This window comes from Tursiops truncatus, chromosome 8, assembly GCF_011762595.2.
Source record: "Tursiops truncatus isolate mTurTru1 chromosome 8, mTurTru1.mat.Y, whole genome shotgun sequence".
Classification (NCBI taxonomy): domain Eukaryota; kingdom Metazoa; phylum Chordata; class Mammalia; order Artiodactyla; family Delphinidae; genus Tursiops; species Tursiops truncatus.
The window spans coordinates 84,342,741-84,363,612 of record NC_047041.1 but is presented as its reverse complement, the minus strand read 5'-3'; the positions used below and the strand labels follow the sequence as shown (position 1 = coordinate 84,363,612).

General features: G+C 41.0%; 1 protein-coding gene across 4 annotated transcripts in view; it reads right to left on the bottom strand.

Annotated features, from left to right (window-relative positions):
- Nucleotides 1-2,739: 2,739 nt before the first annotated feature.
- Nucleotides 2,740-20,872, bottom strand: part of CAT (catalase) — a 37,385-nt gene continuing 19,252 nt past the window's right edge. Inside the window, exons 7-13 of one of the 4 annotated variants that reach the window (XM_033860462.2) lie at nucleotides 16,867-17,058; nucleotides 16,259-16,411; nucleotides 13,156-13,294; nucleotides 10,296-10,426; nucleotides 5,338-5,445; nucleotides 3,748-3,831; nucleotides 2,740-3,432 (exon numbers count right to left, since the gene is read on the bottom strand). In XM_033860462.2, coding sequence (XP_033716353.1) covers nucleotides 3,367-3,432; nucleotides 3,748-3,831; nucleotides 5,338-5,445; nucleotides 10,296-10,426; nucleotides 13,156-13,294; nucleotides 16,259-16,411; nucleotides 16,867-17,058 — 873 coding nt within the window. In that variant the 3' untranslated portion in view covers nucleotides 2,740-3,366. The other 3 variants (XM_073808754.1, XM_033860463.2, XM_073808755.1) reach the window with 3 other exon arrangements.

Sequence of the window (20,872 nt, the reverse complement as noted above, 5' to 3'; positions counted from 1 at the left end):
GGCGTTCTTCACAGAACTAGGACAGATAATTCTAAAATTTGTGTGGAAAACACTAAAGACCCAAAATAGCCAAAACAATCTTGAGAAAGAACAAAGCTGGAAGCACCATGCTCCCTGATTTCAAACTATACTAAGAAGCTACAGTAATCAAAACAGTATATCACAAAAACAGACATATAGATCAATGGAACAGAACAGAAGCCCAGAAATGAACCCACACCTATCCAGGTAGTTAATATACAACAAAGGAGGTAAGAACATACAATGGGGAAAACACAGCCTCTTCAATAAATGGTGTTGGGAAAATTGGACAGCTACATGCCAAAGAATCAAACTGGACTACTCTCTCACACCATGCATAAAAATAAATTCAAAATGGATTAAAGAGTTAAATGTAAGACCTGAAAGCATAAAACTTCTAGAAGAAAACAGGCAGTAAGCTCTTTGGTATTGGTTTCAGTAATATTTTTTTCGATCTGTCTCCTCAGGCAAGGGAAACAAAAACAATAATAAATAAAATGAGACTACATCAAACTAAAAAGTTTTTGCACAGCTAAGGAAATTATCAACAAAACAAAAAGGCCCTACTCAATGGGAGAAGACATTTGTAAATGATCTATCTGATAAGCAGTTAATATCCAAAATATACAAAGAACTTACATAGCTCAATGTCAAAAAAACAAACAACTTGATTTAAAAATGAGCAGAGGACCTGAATAGACATTTTTCCAAAGAAGACATACAGATGGCAATCAGGCACATGAAAAAATGCTCAACATCACTAATTATCAGGGAAATTCAAATCCAAACCACAATGAGATACACTTGTCAGCATGGCTAATGTCAAAAAGACAACAAATAACAAGTGTTGGCAAGGATGTGGAGAAAAGGGAATCTTCGTGCAGTTGATGGGAATGCAAATTGGTGCAGCCACTATGGAAAACGGTATGGAGATTCCTCAAAACTTTTTTAAAAGATTACCATATGATCCAGCAATTCCCCTCATGTGTATTTATCTGAAGAAAATAAAAACACTAATTCAAAAAGATATATACACCCCTATGTTAACTGCAGCATTATTTACAATAGCCAAGATATGGAAACAACCTAAGTGCCCATCAACAGACGAATGGATAAAAAGATGTGATATATAATGGAATATTACTCAATCATAAAAAATAACATCTTGCCATCTGCAACAGCACAGATGGACCTAGAGGGTATTATGCTAAGTGAAATAAGTCAGACAGAGAAAGACAAATTCTGCACGATTTCATTTACATGTGGCATCTAAAAACCAAAACGAACAATCGTAACAAATTTTCCAGAGGAGAGGGTGGTAGGGGGAGGAAAGAAACAGGTGAGGGAGATTAAGAGGTACAAACTTCCAGTTGCAAAATAAATGAGTCATAGGTATGAAATGTACAGTGTGGGGAATATAGTCAGTAACTATGTAATATTGTTGTATGGTATTATACATATCATAACCAGACTTATAGCGGTGATCATTTTTAAATGTACAGAAATACTGAATCACTACGTTGTATAACAGGAACTAACATCGTGTTGTAGGTTATTTATACTTCATCAACAAACTCAGAAAAAGAGATCAGGAACTTCCCTGGTGGCACAGTGGTTAAGAATCCACCTGCCAATGCAGGGGATCCGGAAAGATCCCACATGCTGCAGAGCACCTAAGCCCGTGCGCCACAGCTACTGAGCCTGCGCTCTAGAGCCCGCGAGCCACAACTGCTGAGCCCGTGTGCCACAACTACTGAAGCCCACGCGCCTAGAGCCCATGCTCCACGACAAGAGAAGCCACGGCAATGAGGAGCCCGCACACAGCAACAAAGAGTAGTCCCCACTCGCCGCAACTAGAGAAAGCCCACATGCAGCAACAAAGACCCAACGCAGCCAAAATTAATTAATTAATTATTTTAAAAAAAGAAAAAGAGATCAGATTTGTGGTTACTATCAGGTGGGGGTAGGGGAGAGGGGAACTGGAAAAATGCAGTCAAAAGGTACAAATCTCTAGTTATAAGATAAATAAGTACTAGAGATGTCATGTACAATAAATATCATTAATGCTACTGTGTGTTACATATGAAAATTGTTAAGAGAGTAAATCCTAAGCGTTCTCATAATATGAAAAAAATTTTTTTCCAGTTCTTTAATGTCGTACAGTATCTATATGAGATGATTAATGTTAACTAAACTTATTTTTTTTGTTTGGCCGCAACATGCAGCTCGTGGAATCTTAGCTCCCCAACCAGGGATCGAACCTGGGCCCCTGGCAGTGAGAGGACTGGGTCCTAAACACTGGACCACCAGGGCATTCCTATTAACTAAACTTATTGTGATAATCATTTCATGATGCATGTGAGTCAAATTTATACAGTGCTGTATGCCAATTATATATCAATAAAACTGGGAAGAAAAAAGGAAGAATTTTTTTTAATTAAAACTCATAATTAGATAAAGAAGTGAGCTAATGAACAAGAGATCTAAGCAATTTTCAAAGCTGGGAAATTTGCTGTTTTCCCAATAGACTAAGTTCTGGTCCCCTGTATCTCAGAGGCTATGTCTAAAGGCTACTGGTTTAAACAAATAACATACTACCCTCGTGAGGTTGATATTTTCAATTATACGGGTAAGTATCTGATAACAGATGACACTCAGATTCAGAGTCTTGAGACATTCCAAGTTATATATGGAGCCTAAAGAAACCAAATACCAGTCTTCTATTTTTATTTACAGATTATTTTATTGTAAAAAGATAAGCAATTACAGATCAGCCTGTTGCAAAATCAATACTATATTAGCATAAATGTAATTCCAAGTTTTAAAAACTCTGATCAGTTCCAAGCAGGAATAAACATTAAGCCATGATGGTACTGAAGTTATTTTCAAAAGACACCACATTGTGCTTCCTATAAGGAACTTAGAAAAATTTAAATTTCTGAGTGGATTATCTTTATCTTTTCTTCTTATATAATTACAGCCATATTTTTATATAACAGGCCATGAGATGATATGTAAACATATTAATTTCACCAAGATTTTTTCTTATCAAATAAAATCGTATTTCTGCTAGAAACTTTCATTCTAGTCATTTTAAGTAAATAGTCAGCTGTCAAAAGCAAATACACGTTTCTTTCAAATGATTGTTAAGCTCTAACGTTCACTTACCCCTAGGAAGATAGCATTAAAAGCCATTATTACGTTATTCGCTATAGAAAGCTGGGATTATCATTTTACAGACATAAACTTGCATTTGTATGTCTGGCGCAGGAGAATCTTCCATCCAGCGATGAGTGGGCATGTGTGTCAACATTATGCTTTGCTTCATAGGCGGACGGACGACCCTCACAGATTAGCTTTCTCCCTTGCAGCCAAGTGAGACCCAGGATTTACATAGGTGTGAATCGTGCTCTGTTTCGAAAGACCAAGACCAGCAGGTTACTTAACTCACTTGGGCAGCAACTCAGTATTTATCTTAGCTTTAATCTGTGCTCAAATGAAAATAAGCATTCAGAATTTGTTCACCTTCGACTGTCTTATACTGCCCAGGGCTAAAACAAGGAGCATGTGCTTTCCAAGTGAGTTCTTTATATCTCAAATGAGATTCTGAACAGCTGCTTAAGAAACGGAATAGCTGTCCCTGAGGAGAATCATCATAAAAGGAAACCCAACTACGCCCATCCACGACACGCCCCCTCTGCCACAGCCAGGATGCTCTGGGCTCACCTTAGGTTTCTCAACGTTGTATTTATCCAAAAGAGCCTGGATGCGGGCCCCATAGTCAGGATGGACATCGGTGAAGTTCTTAACCTGTAACCAGGTGAAAATAATGTAAGCATTAGCCCAGCCCTCACTACACCCGTCCCCAGAGTCCGCCTCACAGGGTCGACTCCAGAGGGGAGGACGGACGCTTCCACGGGAGGCAGAACCACACAGCATTTACCAACACGGATGAAGGCTTGCGTCCTGGACATATACTGGCTGAGCAACCTTGCCTGAGTCACTCATCTGAGCTTCAGTACCCACTCCTCATGAAATCAGTGAGATAACTAAAGCTACCTCATACAGTTCATATCCGCTCCCCAGAAAAATAAGTGGGATGATTAAATCTACCTCGTGGAGTACCGTGAGGAAAACGCGCTATGAGGCGAGCTCCATTTACAGCAGGTAAAGAGCTGACCTCGGAGGAACGCAAAAAGTTACAGCGATTTGCATGAAGAAACAGGCCCAGACACTGCCTGAATTTAAAGTGAGATGTACAAACACTGGCCCCTGCTGGGCACCTAAGCATACTTCAAGCAGGAATTCCTGACCGCGGGCTGATCCTGAGGTGGGGCATCAAGAACCCACAGGGGGCCTTGCAGCTTCAGCATATGTGAGAGGAGAAGGCCAAGGGTTCAAGCCCAGTTCTCTACTTACAAACGGTCTTATTCATTCTTATCAGTGAGATGAGAAAATACCCACCCCACCTATCTCACAGAGCGACCGTCAGGCTCTCTGCCCCAGACAGCAAGAACTATTAGCGCCCAGGGACTTAAAGGGTTATCTTTCATACACGCCCTGGTGAAACACAGTTATAGAACCTTGCCTGCAGATAGAGCACCCAGCCTGCTGGTACATATCTCCGGGCCTTAGAACACATCCCAGACAGCTGCCCCCATGAACAGAGAAACAGCAACCAAGAGACAAAGAAATAGCCGGGGTTCCTAAATCTGCAAGAGGCTAACTCCCCTGCGGCAGGCCGGGAGACCACAGCAGAGCACACAACACAGCGAGCTACCATCAGAAATACCCTGGTGCCTCAGCTCAAAAGTTCAGCCTGAGCCTTTGGAAGCAGCTCAGTTCTGACCCCAGAAAACGTGCAAGTTTCTAGTTTCTTCCGAAGGAGGGTCAGGCATCATAACATCAAGTAGTCAGGCTGACTTCAAATCGCAAAAATGTAATCTGTATTTCTTATCACCTGAAGTCTAAGCAAAATTGTGGCAGGACCCACATTTTGACATTGGACATTACTCTCCTACACAGAACTTGGCTGCAGTCAGACTGAACAGCATAGGAGACCATTCACCCTAAACTCAACTAAATTATTATACACTGGACAAAGAGCTAAGGATCAATGGATATGGCATATATACTGGAGGTAAAACACAGAGAGAAAAGAATCAGAGGTTGATTGGGGATTCATACTAGTTTTTTTAAGTGTGCTTAGCTCAAGTGAAATAGAAATGACACTTCCATGGAAGGGTTTTCTCACACAGCTGCACTCTCTTCTCCTGCCAGCAGGTGTCACTCTTCGGCTTACAAAGTATCACTCACCGCTTTCTTCTGGATAAAAAGTTGTGCATCTTTCAGATGGCCCGCTATGTTCTCACACAGGCGTTTCCTCTGCTCCTCATTCAATACGTTCAAATAGAAAGCCCGCACCTGCTCATTGAAAATAGAGTGCAGGGAATCAAATAACCACTTTAGCACCAACAAAACTCACCCAAACACCACTTTTGAAATGAAGATGCAAGATTTCTCATTGGTATAAGAATGAAAAAAGGTTTTAGAATTTAAGAATAATTTAAAATTATAGTTGAAACTGTCACGTGTTGAGTTCCTCACTTTTTATTTTATTTTAAGCAAAACAGGAAGATAATAGCTCATAACTTCTTTTTAATAATGTCCTTTGCAGTCACTGCTTATAAATCTCTTATAAATAGAAGGCAGTGTTGCCTACAATTAAAAATGCCACCACACCTTAATACTGACAAGTGCAGAATGTGCAAACCGTCATTAAATGTAAGCTTAACGCAATACAACCTTTGTTCAATTCACCCAGAACCAAAGGGGAGGAAAACACCCTAATTTATTAATTAGGTCTTTAGTTATTCAGAAGCCAAGATTTCTTGGAGAAAACAGATGTTAATAGTGATATTTTGCTTAGATTATTGGGTTTAACCTCTAAAATGACTATCAAGAAGTTAAAATGAAAAGTAAGAGCTTAGTATTAAGTATATGAGTCCTAACAGCCTCTGCTCATTTCTGAAATTAACCATTTCTAAGTTATGGCTATGATTCTATTCTACATTTCTTTCATGCACTCATTGAGCAAATACTTATTTCTCATGTACCTATAACGCACCAGGCACTACTCTATGTACTGTTCTACTAATGTTTATAAAGTCCAAAAATATCCAGTTATCCAAAGTAGCAAATTCATAAAATATCAAATATTCATAATTTTTCTGTTATCAAATATCAGAATATAATAATATTTCTTAAAATCTGAGCAAAGTCTAAATATAAGGGACTTCCCTGGTGGCGCAGTGGTCAAGAATCCACCTGCCAAGGCAGGGGACACGAGTTCAAGCCCTGGTCTGGGAAGATCCCACATGCCGCAGAGCAACTAAGCCCGTGTGCCACAACTACTGAGCCTGCGCTCTAGAGCCCAAAAGCCACAACTACTGAAGCCCGCGAGCCACAACTACTGAAGCCCATGCACCTAAAGCCCGTGCTCTGCAACAAGAGAAGCCACCGCAATAAGAAGTCTGCACACCACAGCGAAGTGTGGCCCCCGCTCGCTGCAACTAGAGAAATGAGATGGGGTCTTCTCATTGTGGTGGCTTCTCTCATTACAGAGCATAGGTTCTAGGTGCTTTACCCACTCCAACACTTTTACCACAGACCTTTAAGAGCAGGACCAAATTCCTCTGAAAGGAAAAGTGACATTTTTACTAGTCTATATGAAGTTAGAGAATGATTTTTTTCTTTTTAGGTGTAACATGCCTACAGTAAAGGGTACTAAACGTAAGTGTGAAGTTCAATGATTTTTCAGTGGACACAAATGTGTCACAACCACCCAGATCAAGACAGAACATCGCTCACACCCCAGAAATCCCCCTACCATACTCCCCCACCCAGTCATTATCCCCTTTCTCCAACTGCCTCCCCAAGGGTGAATTTTTTTGACTTCTAATATTATAAACATTTTTTACTTCTCTTTCAAATGTACACAAATGGAATCATACAGTCTATATTCTTGTTCTTTTGCTCAATGTCATGTTTGTAAGGTTCATCTATGGTAATGTTTGTTGGAATACTTCTTTAATTTTCATTGCTGTACACTGTGGGAATATACTACAGTTTATTTAGCCAAGCTTTTGATGAACATTGATGAACATTGGGTAATATGAATAAACAGTGCTGTACATGTCTTCTGCTGCTCATATGTACACATTTCTATTAAGAATCTATGTAAGAGTGCACTTAGTAGGTCAAAAGACACGTACATGTTTAGCTTCAGTGGATATTGACAAACAGTTCTCCAAAACACCTGAACCAATCTACACTCAGGTAAGAGTTAGAGTTGTTTCTCATTCTCACAATACCTGGTACACAGTCTTTTTCAGTCTAGTCATTCTGGTGTGTATGTAGTGGTATCTCTTTTTAGTTTTATTTTGCATATCCCCGATGACTAGTGAGATAAACTACTCTGTGTGTTTTTCAGTCATTTGGATATTTTCTTTTGTGAAGTGCCTGTTCAAGTCTTTTGCCCATTTTTCTATTCGTCTGTCGTTTTCTTATTGCTCTGCAGGAGTTCTTTACATGTACTGTATATGAGTTGTTTGTTAGTTAGAGGAACCGCAAATGTATTTTCCCACTCTGTGGTTTGCCTTCTCAATCTCTAATTGGTTTCTTATAACAAAGAGAAGTTCTTTTGCTCTCTCTTCATGACTGAGTCTTGATAACATCTACTGCTCTATCCGCCAATTCAGTAATCTTCTCTTCGGCCATATTTAATCTCCTTTTAAGCTCATTTACTAAATGCTTAACTTTAGTTGTTGCATTTTCCAGTTCAGTATGTCCATTCAATTCTTTTTCATTTTAATTTAATTTAATTTTATTTTATTGGCCGCATTGCACAGCATGCAGGATCTTAGTTCCCCAACTTGGGATGGAACCTGTGCCCCCTGAGTGGAAGCACAAAGTCTTAACCACTGGACCGCCAGAGAAGTCCCCTCCATTCTTTTTTGACAGATTCAGGTTCTCTTATTAAATTCTCCATGTTGTCAACTGTTTTCTGTTTTCCTGAACATATTATTTGCAGTTATTTTAAAACCTATATCTGACAATTCCACTATCTGGATCTTCAGTAGGTTTGTTTCTATTGCCAGTTGTTTTTTTTTTTTATCCCCCTCTTGCTTTTCAGATATAAGGTCTTATGTGTTGGGTATGCCTGATAATTTATTACTGAATGCTGGGCATTTGCATATGAAAAAATACAGAGATAATTTGAGGCTCTATTTTCCTCCAAAGCCTTATGTTTGCTTCTGGAAGAGAGGATAGAGGGAGATCATCTTAATCCAGTCTGAGACTGGACTGGTATAAAACTGAGTCTCATTTTTTGTAAAGGCAAGTTGATTTCACGTTTGCCCTTATTTCTAGGATGGCCCTTCCGGGATCCAACTGAGTGCCTGTGATGTTAACTAGAGGCCCTCTTCCTTAGCAGGTCCTGAACTCCAATTTTTATTCCCTCCAGACCCATGAAAACGCTGTAAACTCTGCTCAGCATGTTGGCCAATACTTACAAAGTAATAAATGCCTCATGAGAAAAGAAGAGCAAATATCAAGCTCATATCTCTGCACTTCTTTTCTGTTCAAAATCTTGGCCCCTCAAATTCTTGCTGCTTTTATAGCTCTCCACAGCCTTTTTGTATCTTATCTAGCTTTCCAATGTTCTCCATGAGAGGATAGGTATGACACAAGCTTGTCTGTCATAAGCCAGAAGCATGAGTCCAAGTGAATCATTTTTAAGAGTATAAACCTGGATCTTCCTATTTATATTCCATGTGACTCTTATAGTTACAGGATTATGCTATGAAGCTATAAACAGAATCTTGAGTTCTATATAGTGATAAGAAAATCTCTCAAAATAAGAATGATCATATAGTAAATTTTAATGTGTGAGCAACAGCCTCATTATCTAAATTAATTTTTACAGAGGTTGTATTAGCTAGCTTAACACTGGAATAGACTTCAGGTAGGTAAAATTTTATGAGAAGCAGGAATTGTATTGTAATATATTGATACTTGGTAACCTACATCACCAAGAATAAGGCAGTTACTATAAAAGGCTTTTAGGAGACATTTAATTTCATCTAAAAATGGTTTATAAGGTACAATAAAGTAATTTCTTTTTTATATACTTGTATACACGTAAGGGCCTTTCAAATAACGGTATCTTCATAGTGAATTAATTTATGTATTTAAGTATATTTTACTGGGAACACACATTTACAAATTGAAAAGCTAGAATAGGTCCCATTCTAATTTAAATATTGTTTAACAACAACTACCCAAGCAGAGATCTAAGACAACTATACTTTTTAACTTTATCCTTTTCTTACGTGTGGTATAAGTTGCACTGGGCACATTAATGAGGTGGCTGCTCTTCAGAGTCAAAGGGCCTCTTCCATGGCATCTACTAAAAGAACAGCCCCCAAGCAGCCACAGGTGATTAGAAAGAGGGTGGGCACTTGACCCCGGGCAGTTAACTAGAGGCTGGCCAAAGGCCAATGATGCAACCCACAGTGAAAACATTAGTCCATTCAATCCAATTTCCTCTCTCCAGAATCTGACTGTAGAAGTATTGAGAGAAGGAGTAAAAAAGGACCAAAAAAAAAAAGTAATACATGGAGAAAGAAGCCATAAAGAAGAAGAGTTAGGCCATGGTCATAGCAAAACCACAGCAATGTTAAAACACAAGCTATGAGGCAAAGAGGAGAAAAATAGGGAAGGACATGGTAAGAATGAGTAATTGGTATTGGAGAGCAACAGCAGACAGATGGAGAGTAGCTGAGTCACATGAATGGGGTGCCGTGCAGTGGAAACACCCACACCTTTGCTACTGGGCCTCCTAGTGCTATTCTGAATCCAGTTCTAGTCCCTTAAATCTGGACTGCCCTTCTCAGATTCTTAGATTCAGCTGTACTTAAGCTTTACTTGCCCATTTCTTAGATTTCCACGAGATCACTGCTTCCCCAATGGCTCCCACTTACATCCCGTCAATAAAATTTGGAGGAATTGAAATGAGTCTACAAACCTTGGACTAAAAGGGCATAGTAACACAACTCTTCAACTCCATTTAATACAGGCACTGACTTATGAATAGAGATGTTGTCCCTGAATTCAAGTTAAGACATATTAGACACTTTAAACGGGGGAATATGTGCAGACATTGACAAGGAGAATAACCAAGCAACTCGCACCGCAGACAAAGGAGCCATTACCTGAGTGACATTATCATCGCTGGCACTGTTGAAGCGCTGCACATCCCCAGAACAGTGGGTCCTGTGTTCCAGGGCAGAAAGCTGCTGCTCCGGAGCACCAAAGCTGTTGGGGTAATAATTTGGAGCTCCACCTTTAACAGAAAACCACACAGACTCACTCGGGGAGATGAAACATGAAGGAAGTCTACAAACAGCCAACAAAATAAGAAATAAATTCAAGTGACAATTATATTTATACATACGTGCATACACACACATACACATGCCATGCACATATCATTTTTAACACCCCATATTTAGCTACAGGCAGTACTTGGGTTCTTAGAGAATATGCCATCTGCCAAACGCTTGCGGTGGCTGTCTCACTCTGCGTCTTAACGAAGAGATCTCAAATTCCCTTTGAACACTTCAGACGGCCTCATCTCTACAATCTCCTGATGCCTTCCAGTACGAATATATTTATATGAGCTTGGTTTGGTCCCCATAGAAGAAGAGACTCAAAGACATATTTCAGGTTGGAGGGTTTCACTGGGGCTTGGGCTCAGTTCAAAAACAGAATCACAGGGCTTCCCTGGTGGCGCAGTGGTTGAGAGTACGCCTGCCGATGCAGGGGACGCGGGTTCATGCTCCGGTCCGGGAAGATCCCACATGCCACGGCGTGGCTAGGCCCGTGAGCCATGGCCGCTGAGCCTGCGTGTCCGGAGCCTGTGCTCCGCAACGAGAGAGGTCACAACAGTGAGAGGCCCGTGTAACGCAAAAAAAAAAAAAACAAACAAACAAACAAAAAAACAGAATCACAGAATTCTTGGGAGCAACTCAAAGTTCTAGCTCTGCTCCAGCTCTGCTCCTTCAATCGCCAGACAAATGAACAGAGCCCTGAGATGTTCACTGAGTGCTGCAGGGTGATGTCGTGGTCAGTGGTGGATCCGGGATCTGGGATTTTTGTCCTCTCCATTCCAGCACGTACTACACTCCTATCACAGGATTCTACTTCACTATTTCTTTCTTAATGGTGTTTTAAGATTCTCGGGATATCTATCCTTCCTATTGACCAAGACTTTATTCAGTTCTAGTTTCACTTTCACTTCTCTCTACAGATAAATTTTTAAAAATTTTTTCTAAAATTTGGTATTTCTAGTATGTCAGCACTCATTCATCTGGAATTAGGAAAAATAATGACAATGCGATCAAAACATTTATTAAGATTTCTGGAATAAGTTATGAGGCTCTTTTTTCCTTTTGGCATGTTCATTTTCCCAACTATACCCTGCTTCGGCTGATGTTAGCAGAAGCTTGCATTACCTGAGTACGTGCTGCCTAAACAGAAAGGATGGCCTGGAAGCCCAGTAAGTGGTTTGAACAAACCAGTCAGGATTAGAAGTTTACCCAGCTCACTGCCAGAATAGATTATTCTGGGTGGATAAGCAGGAGATGCCTGTACATCACATTGACGAAGGAGCCAAATGCATGTAGGAAGAGAGGGGGCACCCGACTACCATGGAGCCCAGTTATCCATCTAAGAAATTCATTCCAGCTCAGCCACGTCCATGCGAAAAGCAAAGTGCTCCAATAACGAGCCATCACAGTGGTTTTCTGCACTAAGAATTAGCTCTTTGAAATGTGCCAATTGAGTCATTTTAAAATTTGATTTCCAAATTATCTCTCACTTTACTCAAAGTCGCAGCTGTCTTCAAGTCATTGATTACTGGGAACAATTAAGCTCTTTCATCAAACTGCAAGGGCACAGCCCAAATGGTCTACTTTTAAAATTAGGCAAAAGGTGTGTCAAAGTAGTGTTTTTCATACATAAGCCACTATAACAGTAAACAAGAATGGTAAACACAAAGCATTTACTTATTAATGACGTTCCAAAATATACATGAACTGCTCTGATACAGCCAGTCTCAATAATGAAAGGACCGAGGGAGATTAATGGAAAAAAATCACTTTAGAATGAAAACGCAGAAGACAGACACAGAAGTATCAGTTACTTTGGGCAATAACACGCTCCATACCTTTGTAAACCTCAAAGAGCAGAAATATGGCAACAACACAATACAATCATTCAGTGAGCATGTAAACTTGATAAATACTTGGAAAAGGCTTAATGATAATGGTAACAAAATGCAAGGCACAAAGCTATATATACAAACTAATCTTAAATGTATAACAAGTATTCACAGAAAAGACTGGAAAGAAATACAGCAAAATGCAACAGTTCTGGCCTTTGGATACTGTGACTATATATGGGTTTTTCTTCTTTCTTCTCTTCTTTCCCTTATATTTTCCGAATTTCCTTTAAGGTACATGTATTATTTTTAGCATAGAAAAATAAACTTTGTTTGAATATAGACATCTATGGCTATAAATATAAATCATCAGTAAAATTTCTGAAGGGATCATGTGTCCTTCAGACACATGTAATATGGCATGTGTATGGCAACTCTTGGCTTTTGCATTTCCAAGAGGCTAAGTCCTGGTGACTTAAGAGTGATTTCAGGAATCGTCCACTTTGTGAAGAGTCTTTAAAACCCGCTCCCTAAGTTGGATGATACCCTACAACAGCCAGTGTGGAAAAACCTTTCTCCCTGCCTTTCATAGTCAGATGCACAGCAAGCAAAATCTGAGGAGGGAACTCTCCATAAAACATATAAAATAGATGGAAGTATGGAGAGTCCTCAGGCAGTTTAAACCTTCATTGATGGGCAACAAATAGGAGGTTGGCAGGAGCGGCTGCGGGGCCTCCACAGAGCAGCAGATGCCTGGGGCAGCCTGACGACCCCTGGGCTGGCGGGGCCTCCCGTGCCCTGCCCAGCAGTGCCCTCCACACCCGCGGGGTGAGCCACGGTCCCAGGCCTACCCTGATTGTCCAGCACGCACATGGGGCCGTCACGTTGGTAGCTGGCCACTCGAGCTCGGAAGGGACAGTTCACAGGTATCTGAAGATAGTTGGGTCCCAGGCGGTGGCGGTGAGTGTCGGGATAGGCAAACAGGCGGCCCTGCAGTTACAAATGAAACAGACTTTGATGGTGTGCAGTAACATACGAAAGAGGAGTGGCCCGTGAACATCACTGTAAAGCTTCAAGCACAAAGCATCACAAAGCCCTGCCTGTCCTCCCAGTAAAGAACAAAGTCTCTTCTCTCTCATGAAATGAGTTCTCCCTAACTGAACGGTCCTTACTCTTCCACCCCTTGGGGCCAAACAGCCACAAATCTTCACATCTGTTCTAGGTCATAACTCCTTTTTTCCTCAAGTAACAAGTTAGTGCCCAGGCTTGAATGATTTCCTATTCCCAAGGACACATTACATTGTGAAATAAGTTTGCTAGAACCCAACTAACTGGAATCATGAACTAATTCCACTCCTCCCTACTCTCTCACTCTAGGGGAGGGGTCAACCATTTGCTCTTAACAAAAAGAAGATTTCTACAAAACCAACCGTACGGGAAATCATTCCAAAAAAGCACCTCCCATGTTGCATTCTGGTGTATGTCAGATACACTTTGAGCTCTGAGACTTCCTAGATTTAAACAAAATACTACACAAAGGAAGCCACAGTGCAAAACGATGGCCCTACATTGCCACAAGGTCCTGAGTCAAAGATTAAATTACATATTTACCAAGGCAGGAGGTTTTGCCTCACACATATTTACCAAGGCAGGAGGTTTTGTAATTTCTTTCAGTTAGTGTTGAAACAAAAAGCTTTATGATTAACTCCCCATCAATCTTAGTATCCAATTATTTAAATATTCCCATTATTCAAAGCTCTATTACATAAGCAGAGAGAGTAGGAGTAGTTTTCTTTCATTACCTTCATTACTGGCCTTGAATCTGAATGAGTATTCTTATGTCCCTAATTCTATGGGCCAAAATACAAACCAAGTTGAACAGGACAACTGATGTGATTATTTTGTACCAAATCACGGAGGCCAACGTGCTCAATCCCGTCTCGCCATTCTGTCGATAATTTGCTCTGGGCTGAGCGACCCTGCCTCCCATAATCATTTCAGATAGCCCCTAAGGTAACGTTCAGATGACTGGTCATGCAGCCATGCCCAAGACCACCTACACTATGGAAGCTGGTTGCCTCCTTTTACCCAAAACAGACTAACTTGTGCTCTAACTTTACCAACAGGACAGAAGATACAGCTGAGCCAAGAGCAGCTCCTGGATATAGCCTCATCGTGTAATTCTGGTCTTGTGTCACCTTAGGTTTATAAGGCATCACTACCCCACCTGTAGGTGGAGGCCTTCAAAGCTAAGGCTGCGAAATGGGCACAGCAAGGCCATACCCTGACCCCAGCTTGAATGCAGGCCTTACCCAAGGCCCTGTGCCCAAGCTCCTTGCTGGGCCGGGGTGAGAAAGCAGAGCAAAGCTCTCCCACTCAATCAGTCAGGCCAACTTCTCCTCTCCCAGTAAACTGCAGAGTGTGGGAGTGAAGAACGGCTGCACCTGCATCACCAGGTACTCAGGGGACAGTCTCTGTGACTTGCTATTATACTACTGCCTGCTTTTCACCATGGTCTGGCTTACACTCTGGATCCCAAAGTTTTAAAAGTTAATAATCTGACCTGGTTGAAAGGCAACTGAGAACACTGTTCGTTACTGTACAACCACTACCACCTGAACATGCATTAGTTCTCATCAGGGTAATTTCCAAGCCCTCCGAACAGGCTCTCCACTTCCAATCCCTCCTCCAACGACATCCTACATATTCCTGCCGAAAGACTCCTCCTAAGGTCCCATGCGGATTCTATTACATACCTACTCAAAAAAGCTTGGACAATTCCTCACTGGTCACCAAATGGCTAAGTAAGTACAACAGTCCTTCCCTATTGTATGGCCTCCTATTTTAGCAGCCAGGACAGTCTATCAATAGATAGGTATTCAATTTATAGTAAACTAAAAACTAACATAAACTTACTTTCTATAAAAGGTTCAAATGTTCCCAATGTCAAAGCAAAAAGTTATTAGTTAAAAAACAAAGGAAACAGCTTGCCTCCATAGAGAGTGACACCTGAACTGGAATCAGACACTTACATAAGAAAACAGCTGTCAGTCACTGTGGTCTTTAAACTTTGTATCATGGTCAGTCCAAGAACATGAAAGATTGATTTACTCAATAATTATTAAGCCAGTTATTTTCCTATTAATTTCTGATCCAAATAAGAGTTTTTCTCTCTTTGTACTCCTGAAAAAGCATACTGGTGAGTGGTGAAAAAATACTGAATGCCTAGGAACATTACCAAAACAAAGGGTTACATTAACTCACTGGCTTTAATCAATGGAAACATAAATTGAGTTTGTAAAAATCATCTCTGGGGGGCTTCCCTGGTGGCGCAGTGGTTGAGACTCCGCCTGCCAATGCAAGGGACACGGGTTCGTGCCCCGGTCCGGGAAGATCCCACATGCCGTGGAGCAGCTGGGCCCGTGAGCCATGGCCACTGAGCCTGCGCGTCCGGAGCCTGTGCTCCGCAACAGGAGAGGCCACAGCAGTGAGAGGTCCGCGTACCGCAAAAAAAAAAAAAAATCATCTCTGGGTCTCTTTCTACATGTGGCAAAATTCAAGCATCACCATAGAAGAGGAAATGAATAAAGTTATGTTGACCAAGTGTTACAATCAATTAGTGACAGTCCTCCATCCCACTGATTACAAATTGAAAAAGAATATTTTACCCCACAAATACCTAAGGTATTTCTACTATAACTTCTTTTAAATTAAGAGCCTAAATGTCAAAGTCTTACCATATTGAGGGACCTACAATGAAATTTGTTTTACACTGTAATGCTCATTTAAGGATGTTTCAGTCAGTGCCACAGGAACTAAGGACCCAGACAAAAGTTTAAGTGATGTTCTAGTTAATCCTTCATATAAAGGTCATGCCAAATTACACTCTGCGCGCGCACGTGTGCATGCGCGCACACACTCCCGCCTCAGAACCTCTCAATCCACCAGGTTTACCTGAAGCATTTTGTCAGGGCTGGGCTCAATGCCAGGCGGCATGTTGCTTGGGTCAAAAGCCAACTGTTCAACCTCAGCAAAGTAATTAACTGGATTCCGGTTTAAGACCAGTTTACCAACTGGGATAAGAGGGTAGTCATTGTGAGGCCAAACCTAAAAATAATGCCATATTCACGATTACCAGACAACCAACAGAAGGAAATTAAAGTACCCATAAAAATATCAGCTTTCAAATACAATGAAGCCAATGATGATAAGTGAAAATAACATTTTTGAATCCAACAAAATGATAAGAACTTAAGGTGAGTGCATTGGTTAAAACTTTCACAACAGTAAACATTGAGTCTTTCCCTGGGCAAAAGTACATCAGCTCATCAAAATTTGTTCCCTGCTAATAACAATATATCAGGCCACCCAGATGAACTTAGTAAACTCATCAAACAGGAACTGGAAGGGAAATGCTGGTGAGCCCTCATGCACAGGCCAGGAAACTCTTAAGTGGTACCACTATGTTTTGTATACAACTTACGAATGCTTGACCACAATTTTTTTTAATTAGTGGCAAAGACACTTAAAAAAGAAAACAGTTTAGTTGTTAACTGACTCACCTTGGTAATATCAAATGGATTAAATGGGAAAGTTTCTGCCTGTTTAAATGTCATGACCTGGATGTAAAAAGTCCAGGAGGGGTAGTTGCCTGTGGCAATGGCATTAAAAAGATCCCGGAGGCCATAGTCAGGATCTTCCTGGGCAAGTCTTGCTGCATCTTCAACAGAAAGGTTTTTGATGCCCTGGTCAGTCTACAGAATGAAAGAAAAGAAGCTCAAACTGAAACTTATTAGCAAAGCTATCAAACTTTAATCAATAATTCATTGAAGGATTATGAGTAACACCAACCAAAGACTGGATTTTCCTCGTAACAGTAATCCTACTGTTCAAAACTGATACAAGTATGAATTTATCACTAAGAAATTCTACTTGATTATCCTGATTCTTCTCAATGTCCAGGGAATCTGTCTACACATTTTATATTTAAAATTAGTCATTCTTTCCCTTTATGTATTCTATATTATTTGAATTAAAATTGTTGACACAGTTTATTTTCAATTTTTCACTCATAGAGAATGCTACATTACTGTCTTCAGACAAGCTAAAACAATTCTTGCTATAAAATATACATAACAAAATTTATCTTTTAACCATTTTAAAGAGTCCAATTCAGTGGATTTCTTTGAGGACATATCTTAAAATGGAACTGTTGGGTCATATGGTAATTCTATGTTTAAATTCTTGAGGAATTTCAAAACTGTTTTCCAGAGCGGCTATTATTTGAATTCTTATACTCATGCTATTTTCAGATCAGAAAAAAAAATTAAAATATAATTTTTTTTTTTTTTGTCTGTGTTGGGTCTTCGTTCCTGCACGCAGGCTTTCTCTAGTTGCGTCGAGCGGGGGCTACTCTTCGTTGCGGTGCGCAGGCTTCTCGTTGCAGTGGCTTTTCTTGTTGCGGAGCATAGGCTTTAGGTGCCCAGGCTTCAGTAGTTGCAGCATGCGGGTTCAGTAGTTGTGGCTCACAGGCTCTAGGGCACGCGGGTTTCAGTAGCTGTGGCACATGGGCTCAGTAGTTGTGGCGCACAGGCTCTAGAGCACAGGCTCAGTAGTTGTAGCGCAGGGGCTTAGTTGCTCTGCGGCATGTGGGATCTTCCCGGACCAGGGATCGAACCTGTGTCCCCTGCACTGGCAGGCAGATTCTTAACCACTGCGCCACCAGGGAAGTCCAAAATATATCTTAAAAATAAGCAAATGATTAATGAAATTAAAGGACTTTCCCTTTTTTTTTTGCATGAAGTAATTTTTTAAATTCCCTGTTTTATAATAGCTCAAGTCAGTTACTGAGATTGTGCTGAGCTAGTATCCCTCCACCCCAACTGTCTTCCTTTTTTCTTTTTTTTAAGAAATCACAGAGTCACAGTTTGTAGAGCTGAAAAGAACTTCAGTACAGCCGCTCTAAAGCAGTTCTCTGAGTATGAGCAACCAAAATCAGTATTCTGACCTTCTAAACAAGCCATTAAGATCCAAAGAAGTTAAGTCACTTTCACAAGCGCTCCTATTATCATCCCATCCTGCTCTTCAACAGAGTTCCCGCCGGTGTCTTATTCTGAAAGATCCCCAACAAGTCAGGCACCATGGAAATATTTCTTTAGCAAGTCAACTCTGGAAGGCTGGTCTATTTCTACCACAGAAATCCCAACTCTTTCTAGCCAGTGGGAAGGTTTAAACTCTTCTTACTATTAGATCTTCAGGATTAGAAAATGGAAGTCACCATCTGCAGATCACCCAGCTAATATGGTAAACTGTGCAATAATATTCCAATACCTTTCTGATTTTAACTGAATCCCCTGGGTTTAGAAAAGAATAATCTTAGGTCAGAATAATCCAGATTGATGAATCTATGTAGATCTCATGCTACCTCAGAGCCCTCTGCTGAACAGACCCATAAGGAATCCAATCTTTCCAGGACCGCTGACAGCTGGAACTATTACCCAACTTTACTGTGACAGAACTGGAGCTCAGAGAACTTTTTTTTTTAATAAATTTATTTATTTATTTTTGGCTGTGTTGGGTCTTCGTTTCTGTGCGAGGGCTTTCTCTAGTTGCAGCGAGCAGGGGCCACTCTTCATCGCAGTGAGCGGGCCTCTCACTATCGTGGCCTCTCTTGTTGCGGAGCACAGGCGCCAGACGCGCAGGCTCAGTAGTTGTGGCTCACGGGCCCAGTTGCTCCGCGGCATGTGGGAGCCTCCCAGGCCAGGGCTCGAACCTATGTCCCCTGCATCGGCAGGCAGACTCTCAACCACTGCGCCACCAGGGAAGCCCCCCAGAGAACTTTTAATAATATACCAAGTCACAGTTATCTAGAAGAGGGAAGATTTGAGTTCAGATTGTTTTAACTACAAAGTCACAACATGCTAGCTGTCTGAGATACAATCATTTAGTTCTGCTCTAAGTGACACTGTGCTGCTCCTTTTGGCAATTACAAGCCAATGGGTCAACTGTTTCCTGCAACCATTCCTTGCCAAAGATTATAGATCCGAGTCATAAGTATAAAGACAGGTGACAGTTTTCCTGTTTGATATACCCACATAAGTTGTTCAGATAACAATGAAAACAGGACAGAAGAAAATAGGTCTTTGGAATATCATTAAGGGGGAGCCTATATTTGTCATGCGTCCACTTCTGTCTCTGCTTATTTTAGCAGTAGTATTTGGAAACAAGTTCTTAGGCAACTAGAGGATTTTTAATAACCTTCTAGAGTTCTCTGGCAATATTACTTATTCTAACCAATGCCAAGATCATACTAAGAGAACCCTTTAAAACACTTCAGTTAATTACAAGATTCTCAAAAACTTCCCCCAAAGTAACTGATCTGATCTGATTGTATGAAAGCACATAAAAACAAATTTGGGGCGGGAGGAAAGCAGCAGCCAGGCAGGCCAGCACACCCCTCCAACCCCCCACTGCTGCCATGATGCCCAAGAGGAAGGTCAGTTCTGCAGAGGGGTCAGGGAATGAGGAGCCCAAGAGGAGATCTGCAAGGCTGTCAGCTAAACCCGCTCCTGCAAAAGTGGATATGAAGCCCAAAAAGCCAGCAGGAAAGGATAAATCTTCAGACAAAAAGTGCAAACAAAAGGCAAAAGAGGGGTTTCCCTGGTGGCGCAGTGGTTGAGAGTCCGCCTGCCGATGCAGAGGACATGGGTTCGTGCCCTGGTCGGGAAGATTCCACATGCCGCGGAGCGGCTGGGCCCGTGAGCCATGGCCGCTGAGCCTGCGCGTCTGGAGCCTGTGCTCCGCAACGGGAGAGGCCACAACAGTGAGAGGGCCACGTACCACAAAAAAATTAAAAATAAAAAATAAATTAAAAAAATAAAAAAGGCAAAAGGGAAGCAAAGGGAAAACAGGCCAAAGTGGCTAACCAAGAGACTAAAGATGATTTACCTGCAGGAGACGGAGAAACTAAAAACGAGGAGAGCCCAGCCTCTGATGAAGCAGGAGAGAAAGAAGCCAAGACTGATTAATATCACACACCCGGTCCTATCAGTGGTCCCTGTCTCCCTTCTTGTACAATCCAGAGGAATATTTTTATCAACTATTTTGTAAATCCAAGTTTTTTAGTAGCTTTAGAAACAGTTTTAAGAAGGAGGAAATCCCACCTCATCCCATTTTTTTAGTGTAAATGCTTTTTTTTAAGAGGTGAAATCATTTGCTGGTTGTTTATTTTTTGGTACAACCAGAAAATAGTGGGATATTGAATATGGGAGTCATTGATTGTCTCAGGTGTCAGCTTAACATTCCATAAATGGGGATAGCTTTTATATCCTATAATACAAAGCATACCAAATGGCAATTTGGAGTCAGTTGTGCATTTAAACGTCTTGAACACTTTAAATTACGTCTCTTCCCATGTTGTTTTTGGTAGAATTGTTTCCTAAAGCAAACCACTCCTTGATCTTGGCTCTCCTGGTCAGAATTTTATGCACTCTGCTACATCTTTGGTCGTGGTAGTCCAGTTTTCCTAGTAACTTCATTAACATGCTATAAACAATTGAAAATTCGAGT